We start from the raw sequence: 12,262 nt of genomic DNA, 5'->3' as shown, positions 1-12,262 counted from the left end.
TCCCCCACTATTATGATTTCTATCAATGACTCCGTATAAGCCTTCTTAGCTCTTGGCCTTGCATGGCGAGACGATCGTTCCCGATCTAGTCTATCTGAACTTGCAGTTGAAGGTGCATTCAGATCAGCGACGATAAATTATTTACGCCTACCCATTCACTCGTCAGAACTCTGGTATCTATTTGCTCGTCTCTATGTGTAGAAGCCCGATCACCCGTGTGAATAATGCTGAATACGTGTTGTTCAACGACGTCCTATTGTCACACTCTGCAGCCCATCACATCGCTCAAGCTAACATCATGGACATTCAAGTCTCAGTCGTACTTACTAGATGGATTTCCTCTGTTAATTTCCTCCTCTGTTAATTTCCTCCTCTGTTTCTATGCAATACACTGTCCAAATTCGCTTTGAGAAGACTTGTATCACGAAATGAGGTTTTTCATTCTTTACTGTCTCTTGTTTCCTTACCTTGCGCAGGCCGCGAGTCAGGTCTACACAGGCTTCAACTACGGTGCTTTCTGGGGTCTGGAGGAAAATGCCAAAATGAAAGCAGACTTCCTCGATGGTTTCAACCTGGCCAAGAACCTGACTACCGACATACCCTTCGACAGTGCCCGCCTGTTTACTTGCAGAGCAGCGAAAACCCTCGACGAGCCGACGGAAGCTTTTGATGCTGCTGTTGTCTCCAAGACCAACCTGCTACTGGGTTTCTGGATAACGCCAGCGCAGAAGGGCGGTTCACCTGATGAGAACGTCAAAAATGAGATGGCCGCACTCGAGAAAGGGTTTAAGAAGCACGGCCAAGCTCTTTCCGATCTTATCATTGGACTTTCTGTAGGCAACGAGGATGTATACCGTGCCGAGGCGACTCAAGAAGTTGGTGTTACTGCAGCGGTCGTTGCGCAGACCGTAGCCAAGGTGAAGGAAAGCATCGCTTCCTCGTCGTTCGCCCAGTACATGAAAGACAAACCAATCGGCCACGTTGATACCGCGCAATATGCCGTGGTGGATAACGCAGACTTCATCGGCATGACTGCATACCCATACTGGAACAAAGACAGTATCGGAACAGCAAGTACAAGCTTCCAAGGCTCTCTCGAGGGAGTCAAGCAGCGCGCAGGCAACAGACCGGTTTGGATCGCGGAAATGGGCTGGCCTTTTACCGATTCCGAGCAACACGGCGCTGCAGTTGCCGGTGTAGACGAACTCCAGAAGTTTTGGAGTGAGGTTGGTTGTGCTGTGTTTGGAAAATACACTACTTTCTGGTTCGAGTTACTGAAAGACACCACATCGGATCAGAAGGCCGATTGGAGTGTCATTGATCCAAGCTCTCGACAGTCAAGGATCAAGAACATGAGCTGTGGGAACCCTCAGCCAAAGCCGCCCGCTGAAGCTCCAGCTAGCTCACAAGCATCATCTACGTCTATTGCCACAACACCCCCGCAGACACTCAGCTCTGGGTCGCCAATCATTCCGAGTGCCGTGCCTACGTCATCACCTCCTGTATCGTCGACAATCGAATCAAACACAGTACACGTAACGGTGACCGGCACGACTTCTGTGACTCCGCAGCCTATCACACCTTCGGTAGTAGCACCCGGCGGACCATCTCTTGTGACTGTCATAGTTACCTTGACGAGCATCACCACTGTAACAGCACAGCCTTCAATGACCACAATAGCGAGCGCGAGCCGATCAATAGCCCAAGATGATGCCATCAGCTTCCTCGGTATGTCTTAATCCAACGCAAGTCTTGTTAAAGCTAAAGTTTCCCAGCACAAGACCAGCCCGTAACAGGCCGCAGCACCGTTACCGTTAAGACCACAGCAACAACTGTTGTCTTTGCCAAAACCACAGCGATTGCTGCTCTGAACAACATTTCCGCCGACGTCAACTGGTGCATCACAGTCGCGGACATAAACCGAGATGGAAGCCCTATCCCCGTCGCAGGTGGGCCTGCAGGGGCAGGGGGAGAATGCGTCCCCCCTCCAACTTTCCAAGGATACCCGTACGCAGCAGCAGGAGAAGTCGCGACACCATCAGGGATACCGAGTGGAACAGGTTGGTGCGTTGTCATGGCTGATATTGATAACAACGGTCGTCCTGTACCTGTCGATGCCGGGCCTGTTGGAGCAGACGGCGAGTGTACTGTTCCGCCCAGGTACAGTGGACTGTCCGCGACAGCTACGTTGATCGGCGGTTCCAAAACATCTGAGCCGGCGAAGGTGTCTCTGAAGCCTACTTCTCTGACGGTAGAGTTCTCCTTGCTCTCAAGCATCAATGTACCAGCTACTTCTGGTACTCCATCACCTAGTAAGTCACTCGATTAACTTGACGTCTTGAAGCTTTCTGACGACATCTATAGCTTCAGCAGTAAAATCAGAATACGAACGTCGCCGGCGTCGATCTGCAGCATTGTCCATTACAGATACCACAGCATTAACCTCAGTATCTACTACAATCACAGAATCAGCATCGCCTCTACCGAGTTCTACCTATTCCATCACTTCAGTCAGCCTACCCTCAGATCCATCCGGCGCAACTCTCTCAGAGTTTAATTGGCCTAGGCCGACGGCTCGGATAGAAGCCAGGATGAGCATCGAAGGTAGAGATGAGGTGTTGCTTACGCGACGTGACTGGAACTCCTTTTGGGGAAAAATCACTTCTGGGCTCAAGAAAATTGGAAACAAGATTAAGAATGCATTCCACCACTAAGGTCGTTTTTCTTTGTCATATATCGCGAAAGATTGTTCAAAGCTGTTACAACAGGGATGCAAGATATTAGACAATTTCCAGTGTACTTCATACCATGTCTTTAGGAGCTTAGAATACATTAGTAATACATTGAATGCACCGCCCATCAATTCTTGTTATATGGCGCGCATTAGTACATCATCAATTGAATCGAGACATGGAAAGTCGCTTCACGATTGCCCTTGCCATCGCCTTCGGGACAACCCTTGGGTGTCTTGCGAGGGTGCAGCTCGCAATCACGAGTAAAGAAACACAGTACTCTCCGGGTAAAAAAGTCATTCATCAACCGTCGTATTGACGGCAGGTTTGTTTGTTTGTTCATTCATGTGATATCTCATCTCTCGTGCCAGCTAACATAAGTTTTCCGTAACCGTAAAGAACCCGAGATAGTCCACCATATTACACCTGACAGACTCCGAATTCGCACTTTTGCGGATAACCCGATAACCTAAAACGACTAAGATGCTGAAGGCGCTTGCCCATATCTTTCTATCAAGGTAAATGGTAGATGTCGATGGGCCAGAAACTTCGATACACAAATCCACAGCGCAATGCCATGTCTGACGCGACTTGCTGAGGAGGACGCGCGTCTAAGCAGCAGCCGCTACCTAGGCGGCAGGAGTAGAGGTGGCAGCGGGGGTAGAGGTGGCGGGAGGGTTCTCAACGACCTTGTCGGTCTCGTTGGCGGCAGCGGTCTCGGTGAGGGGAGCCTCGCCATCGGCAGCCGCGTCGGGAGCGTCGTCCTCCTTACCGGGGGAGTCGATCGCGACCTTAACTGCGATCTCACGACCCTCGATTTCCTTGCCGTTCATCTCGGAGCAAGCCTTTTGCTGGAGCTCCTCAGAGCCGAGGGTAACGAAACCGAAACCACGGCCCTTGCGGGGCTCACCGCGGGCCTGGAGCTTCTTGACCATGAAGCGGGGGATGGGGCGGAGGGCGATCTTGGCCTGGGTGGGGGAGTAGTCCTTGAAGATCTCAAGAAGCTGATTCACTAGTTAGCGTGGGCTATGAGAAGGGTATGTGCAAACTCACCCTGTCCTCCTTCAGGTCGTACGGCAGGTTCGCAACCATGACCTTGGTCTTGGAGGGAACACCGTCCTCGGGAGGACCGCGCTGCTTGCGTTCACGGGGCCCCTGGGGAGCAGACTTGTCGGCGCCCTTCTTTGCGGTAAGCGCTTCGTTCGTAGTTTCGGTTAGGGGAGCAACTTGGCCGGGTACATTTGTAGGGGTGGAGTCGGCAGGAGCCTCGTTGGAGAGCTCGACCTGCTCGGCGCCTTCAGCATCGGCCTGGTGCAGAACTTGATTAGCTTGTGAAGACAGGCGGAAGGGTGCGGAGGTACTTACAGCGCGTCCGCCGCGTCCAGCACGGCCGCCACGGCCACGACCGCGACCGCGTCCACGGGTGGAAGTACGGCGGCGGGCCTCGCCAGTGTTGCCCTCGGCTCCGCTGCCGGCGCCCTCAGCGTGGGCCTCGGGAGTGCGGGCGAGCTGGATGGAGACCTTGCGGTCCAGGATGGCCTTGCCGTTGAGCTCGGCGATGGCACGCTCAGCCTCGGACGGGGTCGAGAGGGCAACGAAGGCGTAGCCGACGGGGCGCGAGGTGCGTGGGTTGGTGGGGATGGTCGTGGACTCGCTGCACCACGTGTTAGCTTGGACGTGTTGCGTCATGCGGAGAAACAGGGTCCACCTACACCAGGTAGTCCTTGAAGAATTCCTTCAACTCCCCCTCGGTGGTCGCGTACGCGAGGTTTCCAATGTAAAGTCGCCTGCCCTCAGCGGCACTCGCACGCACAGCCTCGTCCTCGGCTGCGGTGGGCTGTTGAGCGCCAGTGCTCTCCGTGGCGGTGGGAGCGTTGTTGTCGTTGAGGGAGGTGGTGGCCATCTGGGCGGTGACACTGTCGACAGGTGCGGACATGATTGCTGAAGTTTGGGTGGTTGACGAACACGAGTGATAGACCGGGCGTGTAAGAGGTTGACGAAACTTGGAGTCCTAGTAGACCGGTAAAGGTAACCTTGAACAGTAGTGGTGGTTGGTGGGTGATGGGATTGCCGAACCGCCTGCTGGTGGAACTGTTGACGAGGGGGGTGTGGAGTGGGTAGCTACGAGCCCGGGGAAGGTTGAGAGAGGATTGGGTTGATGGGGTGCGTGGTTGGTCTCTGTTGTTGACTTGATGGGGGAGAGAGAGGGCAGGCCTCGACCAGGCAGATTATTTTGAAGAGCGCAGCCATGGGGCTTGGCCGCATCCGGTAACGGAAGCGGCCCCTGCGCACAGTCGAGGGCCCACTTGCCTGAGAGCAGCGACCAGGAGTGCATGGATAGGGGAAACGGCGACTAGGCGGCCGCTGAGCGCATGGACGGGTTCGCCGCAGCACAAGCAGCGAGAACAGTCGCTCTCTCTCTCCCATTGCACGCACATGTGTGCATGCTCTGGTGCGACTGCAGTGCCTGCACGCGATGCGCATCGCTGCTTAGCTAAGCGCGACGCCACAGCGCGCCCTAGCGCCACAGTAGACCTCGACCTTGGCTGCATGGCGCTCCAGCTTCACCTCCGCCCCACCGCCCACTGCCGCTAGAAGCATGAAAAAGACCCGCCTGCCGTTGACGTGTCCGCTAGTGCACCGCTTCTTCATGCACTGGATCCGGGGGCCCTGCCATTCAATTTTCCCATTCCTCGAGTCCTGTCCCGGCTAGCCTGCCTCACCGCAATCTGATTGCTGATTTACCGCCATGGCAGGTGCACTGCAAGCGCGCCGCGCACTGGTCGTCTACGGCTCGGAAACAGGGAACGCGCAGGATGTGGCTGAGGAGATGGGAAGGGTCGCTGAGCGGCTGAGATTCCACACGGAAGTCGCTGAGCTCAACGCCATCACTCTTGTATGTCAGTGGCGGTGTCGCGTGCAAGGAGCGATGGTTGACTGTCGGTAGAGACAACTGCTGCAACACGATGTCGTTCTCATCGCCATTTCCACTACGGGCCAGGGTGACCTGCCACCCAATAGCCAGAAGTTTTGGAAAGCCATCCGAAGTGCTCGGCTGCGACCAGGGTGCTTGAGTCAGATGAAATTTGCATCCTTTGGTCTTGGTGATACGTCCTATCCAAAGTACAACTGGGCGCATCGCAAGCTCTACAATCGCCTCGTGCAGCTAGGAGCGCAGCCAGTCTGCGATCGCGGAGAGTCGGACGAGCAGCATCCAGAGGGGTATGTCAACACGATCATCGCGTCTGCAGATTTTCTTTCCATTTCCTGATGCATCGTCTCATGTTGCCTGTCAAACTGCGTATGCAGCAGAACTTGTGCCATCATTGCAATTACGGCGCATATCTGACTATTCCAAAGTATCGACGGATCTTTCCTACCATGGTCGACGAAACTGCGCCAACATCTCCTTGACTCTTACCCTCTCGCTGATGGTGTCAAGCCGATACCGGACGATGTTCTACTAGACCCGAAATGGCTGCTTGCGCCTGCCGTCGATGATACAACATCTTCATCGAACACCAATAATGCACCTGTATCGAATGGCGATGCGACGGATGTTCCCCCATTAGATCTCCTGAAGATAGGTGGCGGACTGACTGCGAAGATCGCAAGCAATGAGAGAGTCACTCCAACAAATCATTGGCAGGATGTACGGCATATCAAGTTCGAGATACCAGAGACACATCCCTACGGTCCAGGCGATGTACTCACAATATACCCCAAGAACTTCCCGTCGGATGTATCGCAGTTCATTGAGTGTATGGGCTGGACTTCCGAGGCTGATATACCACTTCGCTTCGTACCTTCGTCGCCTTCAACGCCCCAAGACACCACCCTGCCGGTCCGGAATCTGGAGCCAGGCAGTCTAATAACCCTACGGCAGCTGTTGACTAACCATCTAGACATCATTGCCATACCACGAAGGTCGTTTTTCGCCCAGCTCGCGCACTACACGAACGACGAGTTTCACAAGGCAAGATTACTTGAGTTTACCGACCCCCTGTATCTTGACGAGCTCTACGATTACACTACACGCCCGCGCCGCAGCATATTAGAGGTATTACAGGAGTTTGAGTCTGTCAAAATACCCTGGCAGCGCGTTTGCAGCATCATCCCTGCATTGCGTGGTCGCCAGTTCAGCATCGCAAGCGCAATGAATCCTGACGCAGAGGCGGAGAATAGCACAAAGATTGAGCTCTTGATCGCGATTGTAAAGTACAAGACTGTTATTAAAAGAATCAGGCAGGGTGTTGCTACGCGATATATTGCTTCACTCACTCCAGGACAGGAGATCACAGTCACTCTTTCGCGAGGCGGACTGGGTGTAGGAAGAGAGGAACTTGATAGACCGGTCGTAATGATTGGACCAGGCACAGGTGTAGCTCCCATGCGTTCTCTGATATACCAACGTATACTATGGCGCGAGGAGCATAAGAAGCTACAAAACGGCCACGCGCAGCAAGACGACGGAAGTATAAAGGATCTTCTCTTTTTCGGCTGTCGTAACGCTGAATCAGACTACTTCTTCAAGGACGAGTGGGCGCAGCTTCAATCCTCTGGTGTTCCCCTAGAAGTTTTCGCGGCGTTCTCCCGAGACCAGGTCAGTGCCCAGCTCCACCCTGTTCAAGTCTACGCTAACGATATGACAGCGTCAAAAGGTTTACGTCCAAGATCTCATTCGGCAGCAATCCTCCCTCGTTTTCTCTCACCTCTTCCATAAATCCGGCATCTTATACATTTGCGGGTCATCGGGCAAGATGCCCCAGGCAGTACGCGAAGCGCTCATCGAAGCTTTTCAAGAACATGGGAATATGGACAGGGAGGGCGCAGAGAATTATCTCGTGAGTATGGAAAAGAGTGGTAGATATCGCCAAGAGACGTGGTAGACGTTTGAACGACGTTGTACATATATTTTCGATCTCCTGCTCTCCACTTAGCCTATCACTCAATCTATGGCCCGTATCTCGACTATGCCAAGTGTCGATCTTATTTCAATGAAACGCTAATCGTACTGGCGCAATTGGACGCATCGCCAGTTGACTTATGATTGACGATGCAGCAGATTACATCTTCAGGCATGGTAGGCTTATGCGGGGCGAACGCTTACGGTGCCACAAGCATTCTGCGTGGCGAGATTACGACACATCATTCGTACTATATGCCGGTGAGACATCGATATTATGGGCATTGCGGTCACCGATCAGATTTAAAACAGGTCGACCTTGGCGAAAAAGAGATGCGAAGGTTTGACGGGGATGTCGAAGAGGTTAGGCAAGCTATCTAGATGAATACATGTACTGAACTGACGGTTCCGGCTCTATCACCTCTCTACTCATAGATATAGCAAAAAGGCCCAGCAAGCGTACTAGAAGCCTCTCTTATCGTCATATTCGGAAAGCCCAAATAATCGCCGAATGTCATAACATCATCCAGCGTCGCATTCCTCGTCGGCGGGGTATTCAGAAACGTAAGCGTTCCAGCAATAGTAAACCGCCTATCTTCCAAATCCTGGTTCTGCCAGATCCACCAAGTTCGGTCAATCTGGGCATGATGATGCCAAAAGTATGGGTCGGACGGCGAGTTGTAGAAATCTGAGCCGGCGTCACCAGCGATTGTCTGATGGCCACCAAGGTGAACGCGAAGTTTTCCAGGAGAAGGGTTTTGGAGCGTGTCCTGGAAAGCGGAGATGTTGGCGCTGGCTGTGATTAGTTCGGCGACATCAGCGTCGGTGGTTTCCGATGATGAGCGTGTGTTGATGTCGCGTCTGATACATCTAGGGTTGTAGCCTAGACCATTCGGAGATGGGTTTGGCGGTACGGTGGTGTCGAGAGAGGATACTGGTCCGATGTGCATCTTCCAGCTAGATTGCCATCAGTATTGCGGACATGATAGAGACATTTAAGAATGACTACTCACTCTTTGAAGGGCCCTGAGGCAACACAACCACCTCCATTGCCGGGTGGAACTTCCACAAAGCATCGGTTTGGGTTAGGTACACAGCTGGCATTACGACCGGGAAAATATACCCCATCTCCAGAGATACTCGTGTCGCCTCCATCGAGGAGAGGGGATGCAGCGGGGTTATCAGCCCACAACGCCCAGTTGTAATATGGAAGATAGCCCTTGTATCCGCACTCATTACGCAGAGTCTGCTCCCATGCCCACATAAAGTAACGGTGCCACGACAGAAAGTTGCCCTTGTCATTGTTAGTCATTGTGATGAGGCGTCTTAGGGGTTGACCAAGAATACGTTTCCGTGCGTGTACTGTGTCAGCAGGATATGGGTGACCACAAAGTCATCGTAACGACTTATCGCTCCAGAGGCAACATCAGCTGGAGTTCTCGCCTTAGTCTTTCCCATACAGTGAACAGCGTCAATGTAGTTCAGCTTCTCCGCACGCTTCAGCTTAGACCTGTGGGGTATGAGTGACATCCTTCCGGTTGTTTGCATGAGCATACCATTCACGGCGCCGAGCGGCTGTACTTGAGGTACAGTTCCTGGTGTAGCTATCGGGGTGTTTGGCCACATCAAGCCATAGTTGATCAAGCCCGTGTTTGGCTAACGCATCGGTCTGTGGAGCTTGTGCTACGGTGCTTCCGACGGAGAGCAGAAGTACAAATATAAACCTCATGGCGAGGTAAAAGCTTGGTTGAAAATTAAGTCAGTACCTCGTAGACGGCAATTGGGAGATGCCATGACTCTTTATACTTAAGATGCGGTTACACCAAAGCATGCGAGCCCGGCATAAGTGCACTTGTTCATGCGGGCGCATAGTTAGTGTAGAACACGCTTGCAGCCACAGGCTTTCATCCTTAATATCGCATATCCACATTCTATCAGGGTTGTTCGAACCAGCATCTGAAAAGTAGTTTGCATGCCAGAGGCTTCTAGCCTGCGTATGCATGCATCTGATGGTGGCGAAGGACCACACGTTATAGGAAGGTGTGGGGACTGTACAACAAGTGCGTTTAGGCGAGGATGATAGGAAATCCGCTGTACTTGAGAGCGAACATTTCGTGAGGTTCTGCCCGTCTCGGGGATCCTGCCGATGAAAGAGTCTGTATGGGCGGGTGGTAGATGCCGTTCATCCAAAGATGCGGGCAAGCAAGTTGCATTGGGCTCAGGCATTGAGAGCTTACTGTAAGCTGTGCCTCGATGCTGCAGAGGTAATAGTTTGCCCGGCATGGGCGTATGTACGCTCTGCTTGGCACTGAGATCGATGCGTAAAGTCGCCATGTGGCGCGTCTCGGGGAAATGAAGGGTCCCGAGGTCGCCCTGGTGATGTCGAAGCTGGCCACCATCTACGTGTGCGTGTATGTTCCCAGTGCTTTTGAAGAGCTCGTCAGGAGGCGGCCACCTGCTTACCAGTGCGTTGTGAAGGAGCATTGAAGCTTTAAATGCCTAGGTAGCGTGACCTCGGGACCCCTGCAGATCGAGCCGCTGTCCGCGGAACCGGAGGGGAGGCGGCTCGTGCGCGCCATCTCAGCGCCACCATCCCGCTGTCATCTACCTAGGTACCTCCCATCGTCTTAGCAGCGATTTCGCATGCATACTACGCTGGCGGTAACATGCAAACCTGTCTAGACCTTCGCCCAACCGATCTGCCATACACCTGGGCATATCGCAACGATGGACCTTCCTGCACTAGCATCGCGCCTGAATTTGGGCGCACCTGCACTTCCCGACGAATTGATCCTTCTCATCCTAGATGAGCTGGATGCAGATGATTACTTGACATTACGCGCTCTGAATGCGACGAGTTGGCGATTTCATCGCCTCACACTAGACCGGCTATATCGAAGATTTCCAGGTTGCGCCCCGGAGCAATTCCTGCGTACCATAACGCTGTCTCATTCAGCCCACTGCCATGAACTCACAAACTATGTCAAAGAGGTGGTGTGGTATCAGGATTATTGGAGACGACCATGCAGACGCCGCTGTCTGCCTTTAGGCGACAGGCATGCCGTTGCCAACAAACTCAGAAGCTCTGGGGCCATCTTGGACACCACGGATATCTCTACCGACCTACCAATCCGCTTCATAGGCTTTGCTTCTGATCACGAAGTACATTGGTGGTACCTGGAGTTCTTTTTGTTCTTCACGCCTAAAGTTGAAAAGATCACCGTACATGATGTATGGCAGTGGGATGACCACTCTTACTGGTTCAAGACTTTGGCTGCCAATCCAGCTCACTTCGGGAATATTCGATCAATCACTCTGCTGGGTCCTCTACGTCTGAAAAGTATTGTACCCCTTCTGACTTTGCCCTCCATACAAACCTTGGAGCTTACTCAGGCCGTCGATATGCGTCGAGAGCCTGGCAGGACTTTCCCCTGGGACGATGCCGGCGAAGCCCACGTTGATCGGTGGCTGGCTAATGGCTCATCTCTCGAATGCTTCATTATAAGAGAATCAGACTTTCACTTCCCTTCGGTAATGATCATTCTCGAAAAGCTTAACAAACTCAAGACTTTTACCTACGAGCACGTCACCCATGAGATGAAATGGCGTCCTGGGATACCGCCAGCTATTTTCTCATGGATCGGAAATATCGGATTGGGTCCAAATAGCTCTCTCGAGAACCTACGTCTACGAGTGGACTCGGTAGTGACGGAAACGGAGCTGTCATCGCTATGTTATCATGTTACCGGACCTACACTCCCGCGACTCCGTACGCTGGATATCGGCCCTTGCAATATTGAAACATTCAATCCATCGGAGTCCCCACGCTCTGAAGACCTACATCCTATAGCGAGAAAGATTGTCAAGACCTTTCCAGACACTCTTGAATCTCTGCGGCTTCAGTGGACTTATGAGCTAGGCCAAGAACCCAAGCTACATTTCCTCATCGGCATCTTATCACGTTTGGTCGAAGCCGCTGCTTCTTCGACGTCCAGATTGAAACAGATCTATATCGCCTGGCCTGCACTGGCAGGCTGGTTTCCCCTCCCGGACGAGGTTAAGCATCTGAAGCGGGTATATGAACGTTCAGGAATGCAATTCGATGTAGTCTACGAAGATATCGAGGGACAGGAGCCGCTGACTATCAAAGAAGATGTAGAGTCTGATTGGCTCTGGGTCCACAAAACGGACGCTTTTGCGGCTCATTGCCTTTAGGGACTCCAACCCACAATAGCATGAAGATCGGCAAATTTGTATCCTTGTACAACTGCTGCAGGCAGCTAGGATACTTCTAAGAGCTTTGTGGAGTTTGAGTCGCTTGTATGTCGGTGTAATGTTAGCAGATGATTCGCCATTATTGTCAACACGTGCTTGACCGGTCTAACTGCCGCTAAGGATTAGCGTCCCAACGCGGGGAAGCTCGTGTGCCATGCCACCATATCTAAAGACCACCTTACTTTTAAATTTGAGTGAAATACCTCTTGCATGATGCATCTCAAGTCTAATCCGCTTGTATGACCCATCTGCGGCAGTGTCGTTCGCGCATGCTACCCTCCAGCCACCATGTCGATCACTGTACCATCTTTGTGTCCCTTCGATGCTCTGCCCAACGAAATGGTTATGA

General features: G+C 52.7%; 4 protein-coding genes across 4 annotated transcripts; 2 read left to right on the top strand and 2 right to left on the bottom strand.

The window, feature by feature from the left end:
- Positions 1-428: 428 nt before the first annotated feature.
- J4E83_000414 (uncharacterized protein) lies at positions 429-2,214 on the top strand (the record flags this gene model as incomplete). Its single annotated transcript, XM_049327376.1, has 3 exons — positions 429-1,728; positions 1,776-1,906; positions 2,161-2,214. 3 exons carry the CDS (start codon positions 429-431, stop codon positions 2,212-2,214), a joined length of 1,485 nt encoding a protein of 494 aa, XP_049193521.1.
- A 1,147-nt stretch (positions 2,215-3,361) lies between these two features.
- On the bottom strand, positions 3,362-4,668 carry J4E83_000413 (uncharacterized protein; the record flags this gene model as incomplete). The annotated part of the gene is made up of 4 exons (XM_049327375.1): positions 3,362-3,736; positions 3,786-4,040; positions 4,098-4,386; positions 4,445-4,668. 4 exons carry the CDS (start codon positions 4,666-4,668, stop codon positions 3,362-3,364), a joined length of 1,143 nt encoding a protein of 380 aa, XP_049193520.1.
- Positions 4,669-5,481: 813 nt separating this feature from the next.
- Positions 5,482-7,621, top strand: J4E83_000412 (uncharacterized protein; the record flags this gene model as incomplete). Its single annotated transcript, XM_049327374.1, has 4 exons — positions 5,482-5,628; positions 5,680-5,954; positions 6,093-7,335; positions 7,385-7,621. The coding sequence occupies 4 exons, from the start codon at positions 5,482-5,484 to the stop codon at positions 7,619-7,621; spliced, it is 1,902 nt and encodes a 633-aa protein (XP_049193519.1).
- Positions 7,622-8,063: 442 nt separating this feature from the next.
- Positions 8,064-8,950, bottom strand: J4E83_000411 (uncharacterized protein; the record flags this gene model as incomplete). Its single annotated transcript, XM_049327373.1, has 2 exons — positions 8,064-8,595; positions 8,652-8,950. 2 exons carry the CDS (start codon positions 8,948-8,950, stop codon positions 8,064-8,066), a joined length of 831 nt encoding a protein of 276 aa, XP_049193518.1.
- Positions 8,951-12,262: the final 3,312 nt, after the last annotated feature.

The sequence above is a fragment of the Alternaria metachromatica genome (assembly GCF_023757995.1).
Source record: "Alternaria metachromatica strain BMP 0045 chromosome Unknown scaffold_1, whole genome shotgun sequence".
Lineage (NCBI taxonomy): Eukaryota > Fungi > Ascomycota > Dothideomycetes > Pleosporales > Pleosporaceae > Alternaria > Alternaria metachromatica.
Note: the sequence above shows the minus strand (reverse complement) of the source record. Positions and strands in the feature narration are given on the sequence as shown.